General features: G+C 46.2%; 1 protein-coding gene across 3 annotated transcripts in view; it reads right to left on the bottom strand.

The window, feature by feature from the left end:
* EXOC4 (exocyst complex component 4) overlaps nt 1-13,385 on the bottom strand; it is a 304,134-nt gene that overhangs the window by 248,909 nt on the left and 41,840 nt on the right. For all 3 annotated transcript variants that reach the window (XM_064656590.1, XM_064656591.1, XM_064656592.1), the window contains exons 5-6: nt 10,453-10,562; nt 2,008-2,251 (exon numbers count right to left, since the gene is read on the bottom strand). In XM_064656590.1, the coding sequence (XP_064512660.1) occupies nt 2,008-2,251; nt 10,453-10,562 (354 nt within the window). The remainder of the gene's footprint in view (nt 1-2,007; nt 2,252-10,452; nt 10,563-13,385) is intronic.

The raw sequence follows: 13,385 nt of genomic DNA, 5'->3' as shown, positions 1-13,385 counted from the left end.
CACAGCAAGTAAATGTGTGTCAGTAAAGAGGGTTTATATTCCAAGCAAAGTATCTGAAGAGATGCTCCATCTAGTTAGGCCTGTCCTAAGTCTGTGTCCCATCTATCCATGCTGAATGTTTTAGGAAACTTAGGAATCACTTGTATCACAAAATGGTTTGGGTTGGGAGGGAACTTAAAGTTCATCTCATTCCACCCTTGCCCAGGTTGCTCCAGCCTGGCCTTGAACACTTCCAGGGATCCAGGGGCAGCCACAGCTTCTCTGGACAACCTGGGTCAGGGCCTCCCCACCCTCCCAGCCAGCAATTCCTTCCCAATATCCCATCTAACCCTGTCCTCTGGCACTGGGAAGCCATTCCCTGTGTCCTGTCCCTCCAGCCCTCCAGGCTCCAACTTTCAAATCACTTCAAATCCCAGGGAATCTCAAGCTGCTCTTCCTGAGGGCTTTTGGTGGGAAGGGACTTCAAAGCCCATCCAGTGCCACCCCCTGCCATGAGCAGGGACACCTTCCACTATCTCAGGTTGCTCCAAGCCCTGTCCAACCTGCCCTTGGACACTTGCAGGGATGGGGATGTGGATGTGTTCCCTTGAGTGGAGGGAAACAATCACCCCTCTTCCCATGGGAAAAATAAGAGTCAACTTTGGAGCAACACTGGGAATGAGCCACAGGGAACTTGTCCAGCACAAGGCTCAAGATCCCACAGGCCCCTCTGTCACCTTATCAGTCATTTTATTTGCCAGGAGTGGGAATTTTTATGGACACCACTGGAAGCAGAGCAGCCGAACGCAGGCACTGAGCTCAGTGAGAGACTCAAAGCAGCCAAACATGAGCAGTTTTAAGGGAAAACTGAAAAAAAAACATTTCCCTCCCCAAATTCCTGAGGTCACAGGAGCACTGACAGCCTAATGAATAGTTCAAAGCAGTTTTGGGCACTGCATCATGCTCAGATTTGGGGTCTTACAGAGCTCTATTGAAACAGCAGGACCTCGTTGTTCAGATTTATTTTCTCCTTGACAGGAGGAAAGTGGCTGAGTTTTGGTTTAAAACTGGAGTTAATTTGAGGGGAGGGAACACCCTTCCCTGCTCTAATTTATTCTTTTCAATGTAAACGAATTCACCTGCTTGCTGTAAACTTCACATGTGATTTAGGTTTACAATCAGTTCTAATTATCTCTGTGTTCAGCAAGAATTCAAGACACTTTTCCCAAGCTGTGGAATATGAGCATCTTAAAGGCTCACACTCCCCTACACGTGCCAAAACCCATCAAACTTTTTTGTGCCTCACTCAGCCCTCTGGGCAGGTTAATGTCATTAATATATGATCTGATCCAATTTATCCATTTCAATGGACGACCAGGAGCCACCCAACCTCTCCAGCCTGATTCATAAAATAAGTGTCAAGCAGATATTACGCTCCCTTCTGGCATCAGAAACTAAAATTGTGCTTTGTGATCCACCCAAAAAAAGCTTGTTTTCATTTTCCTGAGTTCTCAGCACTGTAACTCTGCAAATTCTTCACAACATTGTTTGCACAGCAATGCTAACGAGAGGAATTAAAAAAAGAAGTCTTTATCAAGCTAATGTGGTCCTTGGGAGTGATTCTGCACTGCAAATATCACCTACAATGAAGATGCAAAGTTTTCCTTTCCCACAATTCCCTTTGGACGACGATCCTGCCAACGTGCCCTTCCAGAATCTTGTTTTCCCCAAGAACAGTTCTAGTGGATCCTGAGGAGCAGCCCAAGCACAGTTCTCAGCTGGCTCCCACACCTTGCCACCAACAGAAATGGGGCTGCAAAACCCTTTAAGAGACTTGGGGTTTGTGATATCATCTTTTTTTGGTGATATAATTTTGTGACATAATTAATTCCCTACACGATTTCAAAGCTCTGCACCTGCCTCAGCCCAACTGGGCTCTGCCACACTCCAAATAACTGAGTTCATATCATCAATTAGGACTTTTTTTTTTTTTTTTTGCAGCAATCCAAGTGGCTGGAATATCCTTACCTGGGCTGGTTTTCCTGGGAAATATTCTCCCCTCTCTGGTAACCATTGTCAGCCACCTGAGTCGTGGATCTCTTCACAATCTGCTTGAGCTCCTGCTCCAAGCGATCCTGGATGGCTTTCACTGTCTCTGGGATTTTTTTCAGCTTGGCCAGCCCTTTGATGAGAATTCCCATGAAGACACTGCTGTTCTCCTCGGGATCCAGTTCCGTGTCTTCCTTGATTTCCAGCAGGCTCGAGTCTCGCACTGAAAAGAGATTTCAAAAGGCATAATCCAAGATTTAAAACTGTTAAACCCGACACCTGAGACCATCCAGAAGCAGCATCTGAACTCCTTTGCCTTCACAGAACTTCCACCACTTGGAGCAACCAAGGAATAAACAAGGAAGCACTTGGATTCTGGGGGGAACAGTGGTTATTTCTGTTTGCTTGGGAGCTTTTTTATAGATAAATACAGTAACCTGCAAGTCTGATTGAGTTAGAAACACAGGATGACACAAGTTATGTATTAGGAAACAGAGGAATCCTGGTGCAATTAAGATATTCATAAATGAGAAGGCACAACACCCCTACAAATCCCTTCAGTGTGTTTCAAGCAGCTAAAAAGCCCTAAATTTCTACCCCAGCTGTTTTAACTCATAATATTCTTCACCACCATGTCCAGCAAGTGAGGAATAAACAAGGAAACCAGCAACACTTGGATTTTGGGGGGAGGCAGAGGGTATTTCTGTTTGCTTGGGGGCTTTTCTACACATAAATACAGTAACCTGAACATTTGATTGATTTGGAAATGTTCCATGATTTAAGTTATGTGTTAGTGAGGAAACAGAGGATTCTGGGGCAATTAAGATATTCATAAATGAGAAGGTACCACATCCCTACAAATCCCTTCAATGTGTTTCAGGCAGCTAAAAAGCCCTAAATTTCTACCCCAGCTGTTTTAACTTGTTATATCCTTCACAGGAGAGGAATTTTCATTACAAACAGTATCGAGATTAAGGGACTTCTGATTTATTCAGCAAAGTTTATGTTGCCAGAGCGACTCATTGTTTGATTTTATCTCGTTCTGCTTTATCACTTCTGCCAAGGGGTTGATGAAGTTACTCAAATCTTTTAGCAGGGCCTCTAAAAAGGAAAAAAACAGGAAGAATTAGGGAGGGTATCGTGGATATGGCCCTGAAGTAACAGGGAGAAATCCTGTTGCTAAGAGACAAGGGATGGGAAAGCAAGAGACACTCTGCTTGTTTTAAGTGTGTTCATTAAGCAACATTTCTTAATTTACAGATAACACCCAGCAACAACAAAAGCGTGGCTCTGTTAAAGGCTGGGTGAAACATTTAATAAATATATTTAAACACTTATGGGAAGTTAAGTGTGTCTTCAAGGCAAACTCCACTCAAAGCATCTTGGAAGATCCACAGCCACCAGATCCTTGGATAAAAATGAACCCCCCCGACGGCTGTTCCATCCTCCTTTGGGAAGGGCTGGTGGGTGACAGATGACTCCCATGGTTCCAACTCCTCAACAGATTTTTTTACTCAAAAAACTTCTCCAAGAAGCTGAATAAATGTCAAAAGACCCAGCAGGAGGATTGAAGGAACGTGGCAGGGATGAGAGATGGCACGTCACGAGGAGCAGGAGCTGTCTGAAGCCGCGACTCTGAACGGAGGAGCAGCAGCAGCTCTGAGTTAGAGCAAGACCAAGAAAACAATGTCCCAAAGAGCCCATATGGTGCCACTTCATAAATATAATCACAATAAACAGATAACACTCCTCTCAGTGCCAGCTCACACCGATTTCAGGCTCCAACAATGCAGAGAGCTGGTTCTTTGCAGCAGAGTGATCCCGACCACGGCCCCTCTGGCTCAAACCAAACCCACTGTTCCCACACTCCTCATCCCAACCCAGAAATGCTGCCAGGGAAGAGCAAGGTGGGAATGGATGCTGGGAGGGCACCACATGGGACTGGGAATGAGAGCAGGGTTTGGGTGAGGAGATGGAGGACAGGAGGCTGGGCAGGAGCCAGCAGGGCAGGACTGAGCCCAGAAAGCCAAGCTGGGCTGATCCCACAGCAGGGACAGCAGGGCAGGGGGGGATTCTGCCCCTCTGCCCCCTCAGGGGAGACCCCCCTGCAGAGCTGCCTCCAGCCCTGGGAACAACAGCAGGAGGATGTGGAGCTGCTGGAGAGAGTCCAGAGGAGGCCCCAGAGCTGCTGCCAGGGCTGGAGCCCCTCTACTCTGGAGCCAGGCTGGGAGAGCTGGGAATGTTCACCTGGAGAAGAGAAGGCTCCAGGGAGAGCTGAGAGCTCCTTGTAGGGCCTAAAGGGGCTCCAGGAGAGCTGGAGAGGGACTGGGGACAAGACCTGGAGGGACAGGACACAGGGAATGGCTTCCCAGTGTCAGAGGGCAGGGTTAGATGGGATATTGGGAAGGAACTGCTGGCTGGGAGGGTGGGGAGGCCCTGGCCCAGGTTGTCCAGAGAAGCTGTGGCTGCCCCTGGATCCCTGGAAGTGTCCAAGGCCAGGCTGGATGGGGCTTGGAGCAACCTGGGATGGTGGAAGGTGTCCCTGCCCACGGCAGGGGGGGTTGGACTGGATGGCCTTTAAAAAGACCCTTCCAACTCAAAACTGTTTTGTGATTATGAGACATCAGGGAGATCAAATAGTGCTTCTTTTTCTCTCTCACACACACTCTTTTCAATTAAATCTGAACAAGCTACGAGACAAACAACTAGAAACACAGAGAGTGCATTAATTTGTTTTTCTAAAAAAGCAGCAAAAAACCCCAAGGATAATACAGAGACACCTCAAACAGGTATAACCAATAACACCAATTGGAAGTTAACAACTGGATGCAAACATATTCCTGCTCAAAGCTCTCCTCCATCACAGACCTTTCACCCCACGAGGCTGCAAAGCACTTTGAGTGCTGCAGACATTGTCTCTACCCACCCTCTTAATGCCATTTGTTATTCCCCCAAAACCCACAGCACGCCAGGCACAAACACAAAAAATGAGCTCCTTGCAAAGAGAGCTGTGAAAAGAGCACAGGAAGAAAGGCTTAACCTGTTGTTTTCTTTTAAAGACCCAAAATATCTTGTTTCTCTGAGTTCAGTGAGGGTATTTCTCAGCTTGAGCAGCTTCTCAGAGCCCCCCACCACGGCTCTGCAGCTCCTTTGGAAGAGGGCTGTGAATTATTCTTAATATCACACAATGAAAACCCCAGAGGGAGGAAATGGAGCCGTATCCAAATGGGAGGGCAGCATTTAAGAGGAGTAAAAGCAGCAATCTTGCTGAGAACTCTGCCAAGTACACGCTAAGAGGAAGGTTCTTGCATTTCCAAAAGAGCAAACCCATTTCCAACACCCCCCCAAACGGTCAGGATGTGGATTTGCATCCCTGACAGACGACAGCCAAGTGAAAAGCTCCATATCTGGGAGCAGCACGTGGCAGGGGAAGTTTTGTTAGATCTGGTGGTTTGATAAAACCTGGTTTCAAGTGTGTTTCCTGCCCGTTGTGCTTATTAAACAGGAATCCAGGGTGGATTTGGGGCCTCATTCATCTGTGAGATCTGACAAGACGCCAACCCCGGGTAACCGAAGAGGCTCTTTTCTCGTGTCTTCCACGCTTCAAACGTCCTCTGCTGCCATTTAATGTCACCCAGGGGCTGTCTGACCACAAAGCTCTGGCTCAGGAACGAGCCCCTCCTGTCCCCTTCCTCTCCCAGAAAGGCATCAAAGGACACAGGCATTTATTAAGGAGCTCACCTTGAAAATTGCATCCCCACGTGGGCAGAGGTGAAGGAAGATCAGCCCCAACAGATCAGCCCTCAGAAGTGAAAGCTTTGCCTGTATTTACTCTTGAACTGGGAACATGAATTACTTTGTTATTCATTGGGATGAAGACAAAAGCAGGAGGCTGGCAGAACTTATTCCCACCTTCAAATCCCAAAAGGAAGGAGGGGGGTCACCAAAACAGGGACCTTGGACTGTCACAGGGCCTGTTGAGGTGAGAGACCACTGGGAGCCTGTCCTGAGGGGCAAAGGGGTCCAGGAAAGCTGGACATTCACCAAGGAGGAAATCCTAAAGGATAAAAACCAAGAGCTGTGGCTGGAACTCCAGGAAAAAAGGAGTTTCTGACCTTTGGAAGAAAGGACAGGCAACTCAGGAGGAACACAGGGATGCTGTGAGGCTGTGAAGGGAGAAAAGAAGGGCCAAAGCCCAGTCAGGACTTAATCTGGCTGTAAAAGGCAATAAAAATGTTTCTATAAATACATCAGCAACAAAAGGAGGGCCAAGGAGAATCTCCATCCTCTGTTGGATGTGGGGGAAATAGTGAGAGAAGTTCAGGGAGTGCCTGAGGTACCAAATGCCTTCTTTTGCCTCAGCCTTTAACAGCAAGACCAGTTTCTGGGGGTACCCAGTGCCCTGAGCTGGAAAACAGGGATGGAGAGCAGAATGAACCCCCATAATCCAAGGGGAATTGGCTGATCTTCCTGTCCTAACAACCTCTTGTGAAGCAGAAAACGTAAATATGGCTTCTCAAAAGCCTCCTGAGACAACAACTTAAAAGAATGGTTATTTTGCCTCATTCTCTGGTGGCCATTTTCCAAAAAAAATTAAATCATTGAATCATTTTTTCACCTGAAAATGCACAACCCTGTTTTTAAGCAGTCAAAAGCTGTCACTAAAAGTTGAACCATGTGCATCACTGTTTCCTTCACTTCCATGGTTTCAAAGGTGGAAGGTTCCCTGAACAGATCCCTGCTTTGATGATGCCCTATAAACCTTCTTTGCCAGTCGAGAATTCCTTCATTTGTCCAGTTCTGCCGCTTCCCAAGAACCCAACCTGCTGCAAGGGCTGGTCTGATTCCCCCAAAAAGTCAATGTTGGTACCTCATTTAAGCAAAGCAGCTGAAGAAAAGGCTCTTGGGTCTTGTTTTTCACTCCAAAATTTGCTGCTGCTCGTTACTGAAAGTTTCATTAGCTGGGGGATTTTATGGGACTCCAGTAAAATTTAATGTGCTATTTTCCATGATTTATGTCCTCCTGATTATGCCCTTTCTGCCTTCAAACCTGCCAGAGGAAAGCACATGAGTTCCTGGTGCCCCAAAGCCATCATTTCATACTTGAAGGAACGTCACCTGCTCATTCCTGGTGTTGAATCCTTGTTCCAACACATTCCTGGAGCCAGGGAGCAACAAATGGACAGTTACTGCAGAAATGGGAACTTTAAAAGATTTGTAACTATGAAGTCCAGAAGAATAGCCAAGTTTAAAATCCTCCTAACCTAAACAAGCATGAAAACCAAGTCTCCAAATAAAAAAATAATTGCCCTGTGGTCGAATATCTGATGATGGGACCCCACACAAGAACTAATAATGAAATTATACAGGGAGAATAACTATGTGTTAACTCTTCTGGCTTTCATGGTTCTAAAATCTCTCTGATTTTCCCTTTCTTTCCCCAAACACACCCCCAGATCATTTACATTCTAGGAAAAATGCTGGAGAAAAACCACCCAGATCCTCAGGTGAGAAAAAAAATGTCTTTTAAGTATTTATTGAGCACGTTTGAAGTGGAAACAACTGAGACAACGTGGCACAATGGCATTTTTGGAGTCACCCTTAAAACTGGATATTTAAAGCTCTGGCTCCTGCAGGGATTTTCCAGGAGCAAGTTCCCAGGTCTCCACAAGTTTTCACCTCCACAAAAATAGCTGTTTTTTGAAGAAAGAGAGGCAGGAGCAGTAACTAGACCTGCCCTTAGAACCACCACACTGCCTGGATTTAGAAGTTCCATTTCTCTCCTATCACTGAGGAAAAAAAGGTCACTGAAGCAAATTATCAATTCAGCCTCAAATTTACCTATGCCATCAATAACAATATTAATTTTCACCATCACTGCCCATCTTCTGTGGGATTCCTGAGCAGAATTCTCCCAAATTTCTCAGGAAAGGGCATTCTTGGGCTTGCTGTGAACCAGGTGAGCACATTTTAAAGTTCCAGGAAGAGCCTGGCAAAGCAGGAACCTCCACAAATACTCTTCAGAGTACAGAAGGTTCAAGCAGAGAAATATCATTTAAAAGTGGATTTATTTCTCTGAACTGGCATGAAGGGAAAATGTTACTGGTGAAGTGCCATATCTGCAATCCTCAGGTGAGCATTACTGAGGGCTTTGTTTATTTTACATGCAGCAGGAACAGCTTTAATTCCCTTATAAAGATTCTCCAGCACAAGGCAACACCTCCTTTGGGAAGGGAAGGCAGGAAGGACTCCAAATTTTGGCATCTTTGCTGAGACAAGTCGAGTGAGTCAGTGCTTTATAATGTCACCCATTAATATGCAAGGGCACTTTGTTTCATCCATAAAAAAGCCAAAAAGAACTTAAGTGACTAAAGGCAGGAACAGCTTTTGTTATGCTTACACATAAGTTTTAAATTCTCTGCTAGTTGTGCAGTCCTGGAAAAGGCTACTTTTAAATAAAATTACAGGGAAAAAATCTCCATAAGTACATTGTGCACTTGAAGCAAAACCATATGCATACTTTATGCTGATCAAATGTTTTCTATTATGATCTGCAGCTTTCCCAGCCTGAGGGACACTTGCCCAGCACTTCACTGAGTGACACAGAGCAGAGTGAGGAGCCAAGGAAGAGATTTTCTGGTGTGCTGGGTGTGAAGAGCAAGAAGAGATCTGCAAAAAACAAGAATTTAAGGCAGATTTTTCAACCAGCCTAAACCAATTACTGGAGGTGAGGATGAAGCCACCAGAGCCTTTGTTTGAAGGTATTCAGCTGGTTTATGTTCACAAGCAGCCACTGCTGTTTGTACCCAAGAACCTTCACTTAAATCACCATCACAGAATGGTTTGGGTTGGAAGGGACCTTCAAGACCATCTTGTTCCAACCCCAACACTTTCCACTATCCCAGGTTGCTCCAAGCCCTGTCCAGCCTGGCTTTGGACACTTCCAGGGATGGGGCAGCCAAATCTCCAGAGATGTGACAGGGATTGACTGGGAACTGTGAGTCTTTAAAGGTGACAAGTGTCAACAGAATTGTTTTCAGAGCATATTTAAGGTTTGTGTTACACTGGCAATCAAAAAAAAAAAACCAAATCAGGAAGACACCAAAGGTATTTCCATTCATCAGAAGTTGCATCTTCTGCTCTATTCCCCATCCACGAGATTCCCATCAGCTCCAGAACCTCAGACTTTTTGGTTTTCCTACTGTACAGAGGACTGATATTTGAGGTAAAAAACAGTGGCAGGCACTGCAGAACTCCCTCAGTGAAAAGGAATTGTTTTAACATTTACAGGGGTTGGAACCAGATGATCTTTAAGGGCCCTTCCAACCCAACCCATTCTGTTCACAGTGGTCAGACTGGGATTCAGATTTTTGTGGTTTGTTTCCTCAGTTCCCCAAAACCATGTGATTTCTAGCAAGAAACTGAACTGAATTTCTCACTGAACACAGAGCAGAGCAAGAATTCTTAAATTTTTCCCTCAGAATTTTCATACAGTTCCTCTCTTCCAGGTTTTTTGATGCAGTTTCCAGCCCTGAAAGGTTCACAAGTGACTCCTCACAAACCTTCCACTCCAGGGAAAAACAGCCCCAGGCTCTGAGAGCAGCCCTGCAGGAGCAGAGCTAAACAACAAAACCCCTACAAGAGCAAAAGATAAGAATAATCAAAGAGAAGGATCTAGGAGGGGAGTGTGACAAACCCAGAAGCAAAAGGACAAAAGAATTAATAAGGATGAGAAGGAAACACTCTCTGCATTTGAGGAATACTGAAACAGTCAGGTTTTGAAAGGAAGGGGGGAAAAGACTTAGGTCAACTCTGTATTATTCATCAAGGACAACCCCACTTATTAATCTTCTGAAACAATACAAGGATTAATTCCCCACCTCTGCAGCCCTTGCAAAGCTTCCCATGAAAGCACCAATAAAACAATGTTTTTGCTCAGTGTTTGTTGTAGCAGCACAAAGATCATCATGGGATTATTCCTGTGTACAGACACACCTTGAGCCAAAGCTCCCACAAGGGAAAGACTTGACCTTTTTGGCTCCAACACTGCAAAAAAAACTTCAGTAATACCCACACAAACCTCCGGGAAGTAATGGAGGGGAGACCCCCCACATAAACTGAGGCAAACTCATGATCAAGGTGAGGACAGGCACAGAAAATTAAGTGTATTTAACTGAAGCTGATGGGGCCAGCAGGGGGGAAAGGTGATTTTCCAAAATTAAAAAGCAGACAGGGCCAGTTCTGCCCCAGGACACGCCACTCCCTCATGGCACTGCACAAATCCCTTCCCAGGTTTTAGTCTCAGGGCCTCCCCTCAGCAGCCAGACGTGGAGAGGGGATGGTGTTCCTCCTGCTACTCCTGTAAAATCAGCTGAAGAGCTACAAATTCCTTCTGTGAGGGACGTGTATGACTTAAATACTCACTGCTGGAGCTTCCAGGAGTGCTGAACTGGGAGGTTTCCAGGAACTTCCGAGGTGTGGATAAATTAGTGACATCCATCAGAGGCACAGGAGAGGCATCTTTCACCAGGGAGCTGTGGGAGGGGAAACAATTAAAGCAAATAGTTTGCTGTTATTTACAATCTTTGCTTGCAACAAATAACCCATTTATTCCTTAAATTTTAGATGCTCCTGTTCCCATGGCTTCCATCAACTTCTAATCCTTCCAACTCTTCTGTTTCCACCAGAAACCTCCAAACTTTTTCCTCTCCTTCCTGTTCTGTGCCCACCCAGGTGCATCCCATCCCAAATGGACCTTCTTACTCAGGAGTTAAAGACTTTCTGCTTGGTCCTTTTCCTCATAAATTCACATTGTATTAGCAGCCAGAAATGTGTCACACTGCACAGTGACAGCTGGACGTGGCAGGAGGACACAAGAAATCATTTTTAGGAGGAAAAAAAATGCAGAGGGCTCCTATAATGGAGTTCAGGATGTTTGCTCAGAGGTCAAAATGCTTATGGAGACCTGCAAAAATAAGGGTATCCTGCATAAGAACCACCTGTATTCCTCATACACCTACAAAATCATGCTTTCAGGGATTAACTGTGTGTTCCAAAGTTGGATAAAACCCACTTAAAATCAATACAAGAAATAATTATAAACATTTTTGCACCCTGGTCAACCAGCCAGCCCAGGGCAGCACATTAAACCAAAGCAACAAACTGCCCTTGCTGGGAGAGTTCAAGTCATCAAATATCCAGGATGTGCAACAGGGAAGGTGAAAAAAAAAAAAGACAAACCAGAATAATAGAAAGGTCCCTGCAGCAGCCACACCAAACTGCAGTTAATTAGCAGTGCCCCAGACTGGGTACACCAAAGCTTTGTGTCTGTTTTTAATTAACAAGATGAGTAAGGAAGGGGCTGCTGACTTGCCAGCAACGCTCCTTCCAAGGAAATTTCAATTTTAATCAGTCCTTTATTTCATAAATTCATTTCATGCAACTTCCTGTCTCACCTGTTCTTTTTGGGGAGGCAGATTTTTAGTCCTTCTCCTCAGAAAATGTTAATTTATCTTTTCTCTGCATCTTTATCATATGCTGGTTCCCCTTTTGCTCCCCGCCCCTGTTTATTCCAAACACTGTGTTTCTCTTTTCTAGGCACTTCCTTCCTTCCCTTCAACAACTCTTGCCCTCAAACACAGAATCAGTAAAATTAGGAATAAATAGCCAGGTGCCCTATACTTCAGGTGAATTCCCAGAGGTACCAAACCAGGTAAAGAAGTTTCAACATCTTTAAAACACCTTGGAAACACAACAAAGCCAAGAGAATTCAGCTCTGGCTTCAATATTGTGGCCTCCATCTATTAACCCTTAGAAATCTGTTTAGAAACTTTATGGTTACATCTTTTAAAATGTGGATGTTTGCTAGAAAATGAACCATTTTCCCCCACCTTCTTCCCTTTGCCTGACCTGAGCCTCACCATCATGACATTTGTAGGAAAGGTGGAAGTACCAGGGAAGGAAAAGAGTGGGATTTGGGCTCAGCAGAACTCTCTGGGAAGCAGCAAAAACCCAAGAGAACCAGCAAGCAAAGTGAAGGAACGAGAAAAGGACTGAAGGTCCATCGACATAATTGAGTTTTCCTGCTCTCCACAGCCAGAAAAATGAGGAATTTGCATGGCAAAAATGAAAGGCTGGGGTGTAAGTTGATGGCACTCTGCCAAGTTCCTACTTAGGACAGGGGGAATGTTGTCCTCTTCCCTCCCAGACCTGCTGCCCCCCAAACCCACCTGACAACCAGCCTTGTTTGTACCCCAGAACCTTCATTTAAATCCTCATCACATACTGGTTTGGGTTGGAAGGGACCTTAAAGCTCATTTCATTCCAACCCCTTGCCATGGGCAGGGACAACTTCCACTATCCCAGGCTGCTCCAAGCCCCATCCAGTCTGGCCCTGGACACTTCCAGGGATGGGGCAGCCAATCTCCATAGATGTGCCAAGTGTCAACAGAATTGTTTTCAGAGCATATTTAAGGTTTGTGTTACACTGGCAATTAAAAAAAAAACAACTAGGAAGACAGGAAGCTGAACATGAGCCAGAGTGTGCCCAGGGGGCCAAGAAGGCCAATGGATCCTGGCCTGGCTCAGGAACAGTGTGGCCAACAGGTCCAGGGAAGTGATTCTGCTCCTGGGCTGGGCGCTGGGGAGGCCACCCCTGGAGTGCTGTGTCCAGCTCTGGGCCCTGAGCTCAGGAAGGCCCTGGAGGGGCTGGAGCAGGGGCAGAGAAGAGCAGCGAGGCTGGGGAAGGGACTGGAGCCCAAGTGCTGGGAGGAGAGGCTGAGGGAGCTGGGGGGGCTCAGCCTGGAGAGGAGGAGGCTCAGGGGAGACCTCCTCACTCTCTGCAACTCCCTGACAGGAGGGGGGAGCTGAAGGGGGGTTGGTCTCTTCTCCCAGGCAACCATCAGCAAGACAAGAGGGCTCGGTCTTCAGCTGTGCCAGGGGAGGTTTAGGTTGGATATCAGGAAGAATTTCTTTGCAGAGAGGGTGCTCAGCCATTGGAATGGGCTGCCCAGGGAAGTGGGGGATTCTCCGTCCCTGGAGGTGTTTAAGATGAGACTGGATGTGGCATCAGTGCCATGGGCTGGGAACCATGGCAGTAGTGGATCAAGGGTTGGACTGGATGATCTCAGAGGTCCCTTCCAACCTGGCTGATTCCATGATTCTATGACACCAAAGGTACTGAAAGGACAGGACTTCCATTCGTCAGGAGGGACACCTCCTGCTCTATTCCCCATCCAGGAGGTCTGACAGGAGATTCCCATCAGCTCCAGAACTTCAGATCTGGGTTTTTTTACTACCCAGAGTTGAAAACCAACGGCAGGCAGTGCCCAAGTGCCTCACTTTCCCCAGGGCAGGAG

Source organism: Pseudopipra pipra, chromosome 5 (assembly GCF_036250125.1).
Source record: "Pseudopipra pipra isolate bDixPip1 chromosome 5, bDixPip1.hap1, whole genome shotgun sequence".
Taxonomy (NCBI): domain Eukaryota; kingdom Metazoa; phylum Chordata; class Aves; order Passeriformes; family Pipridae; genus Pseudopipra; species Pseudopipra pipra.
This window is presented reverse-complemented; position numbering and strand designations above follow the sequence as displayed.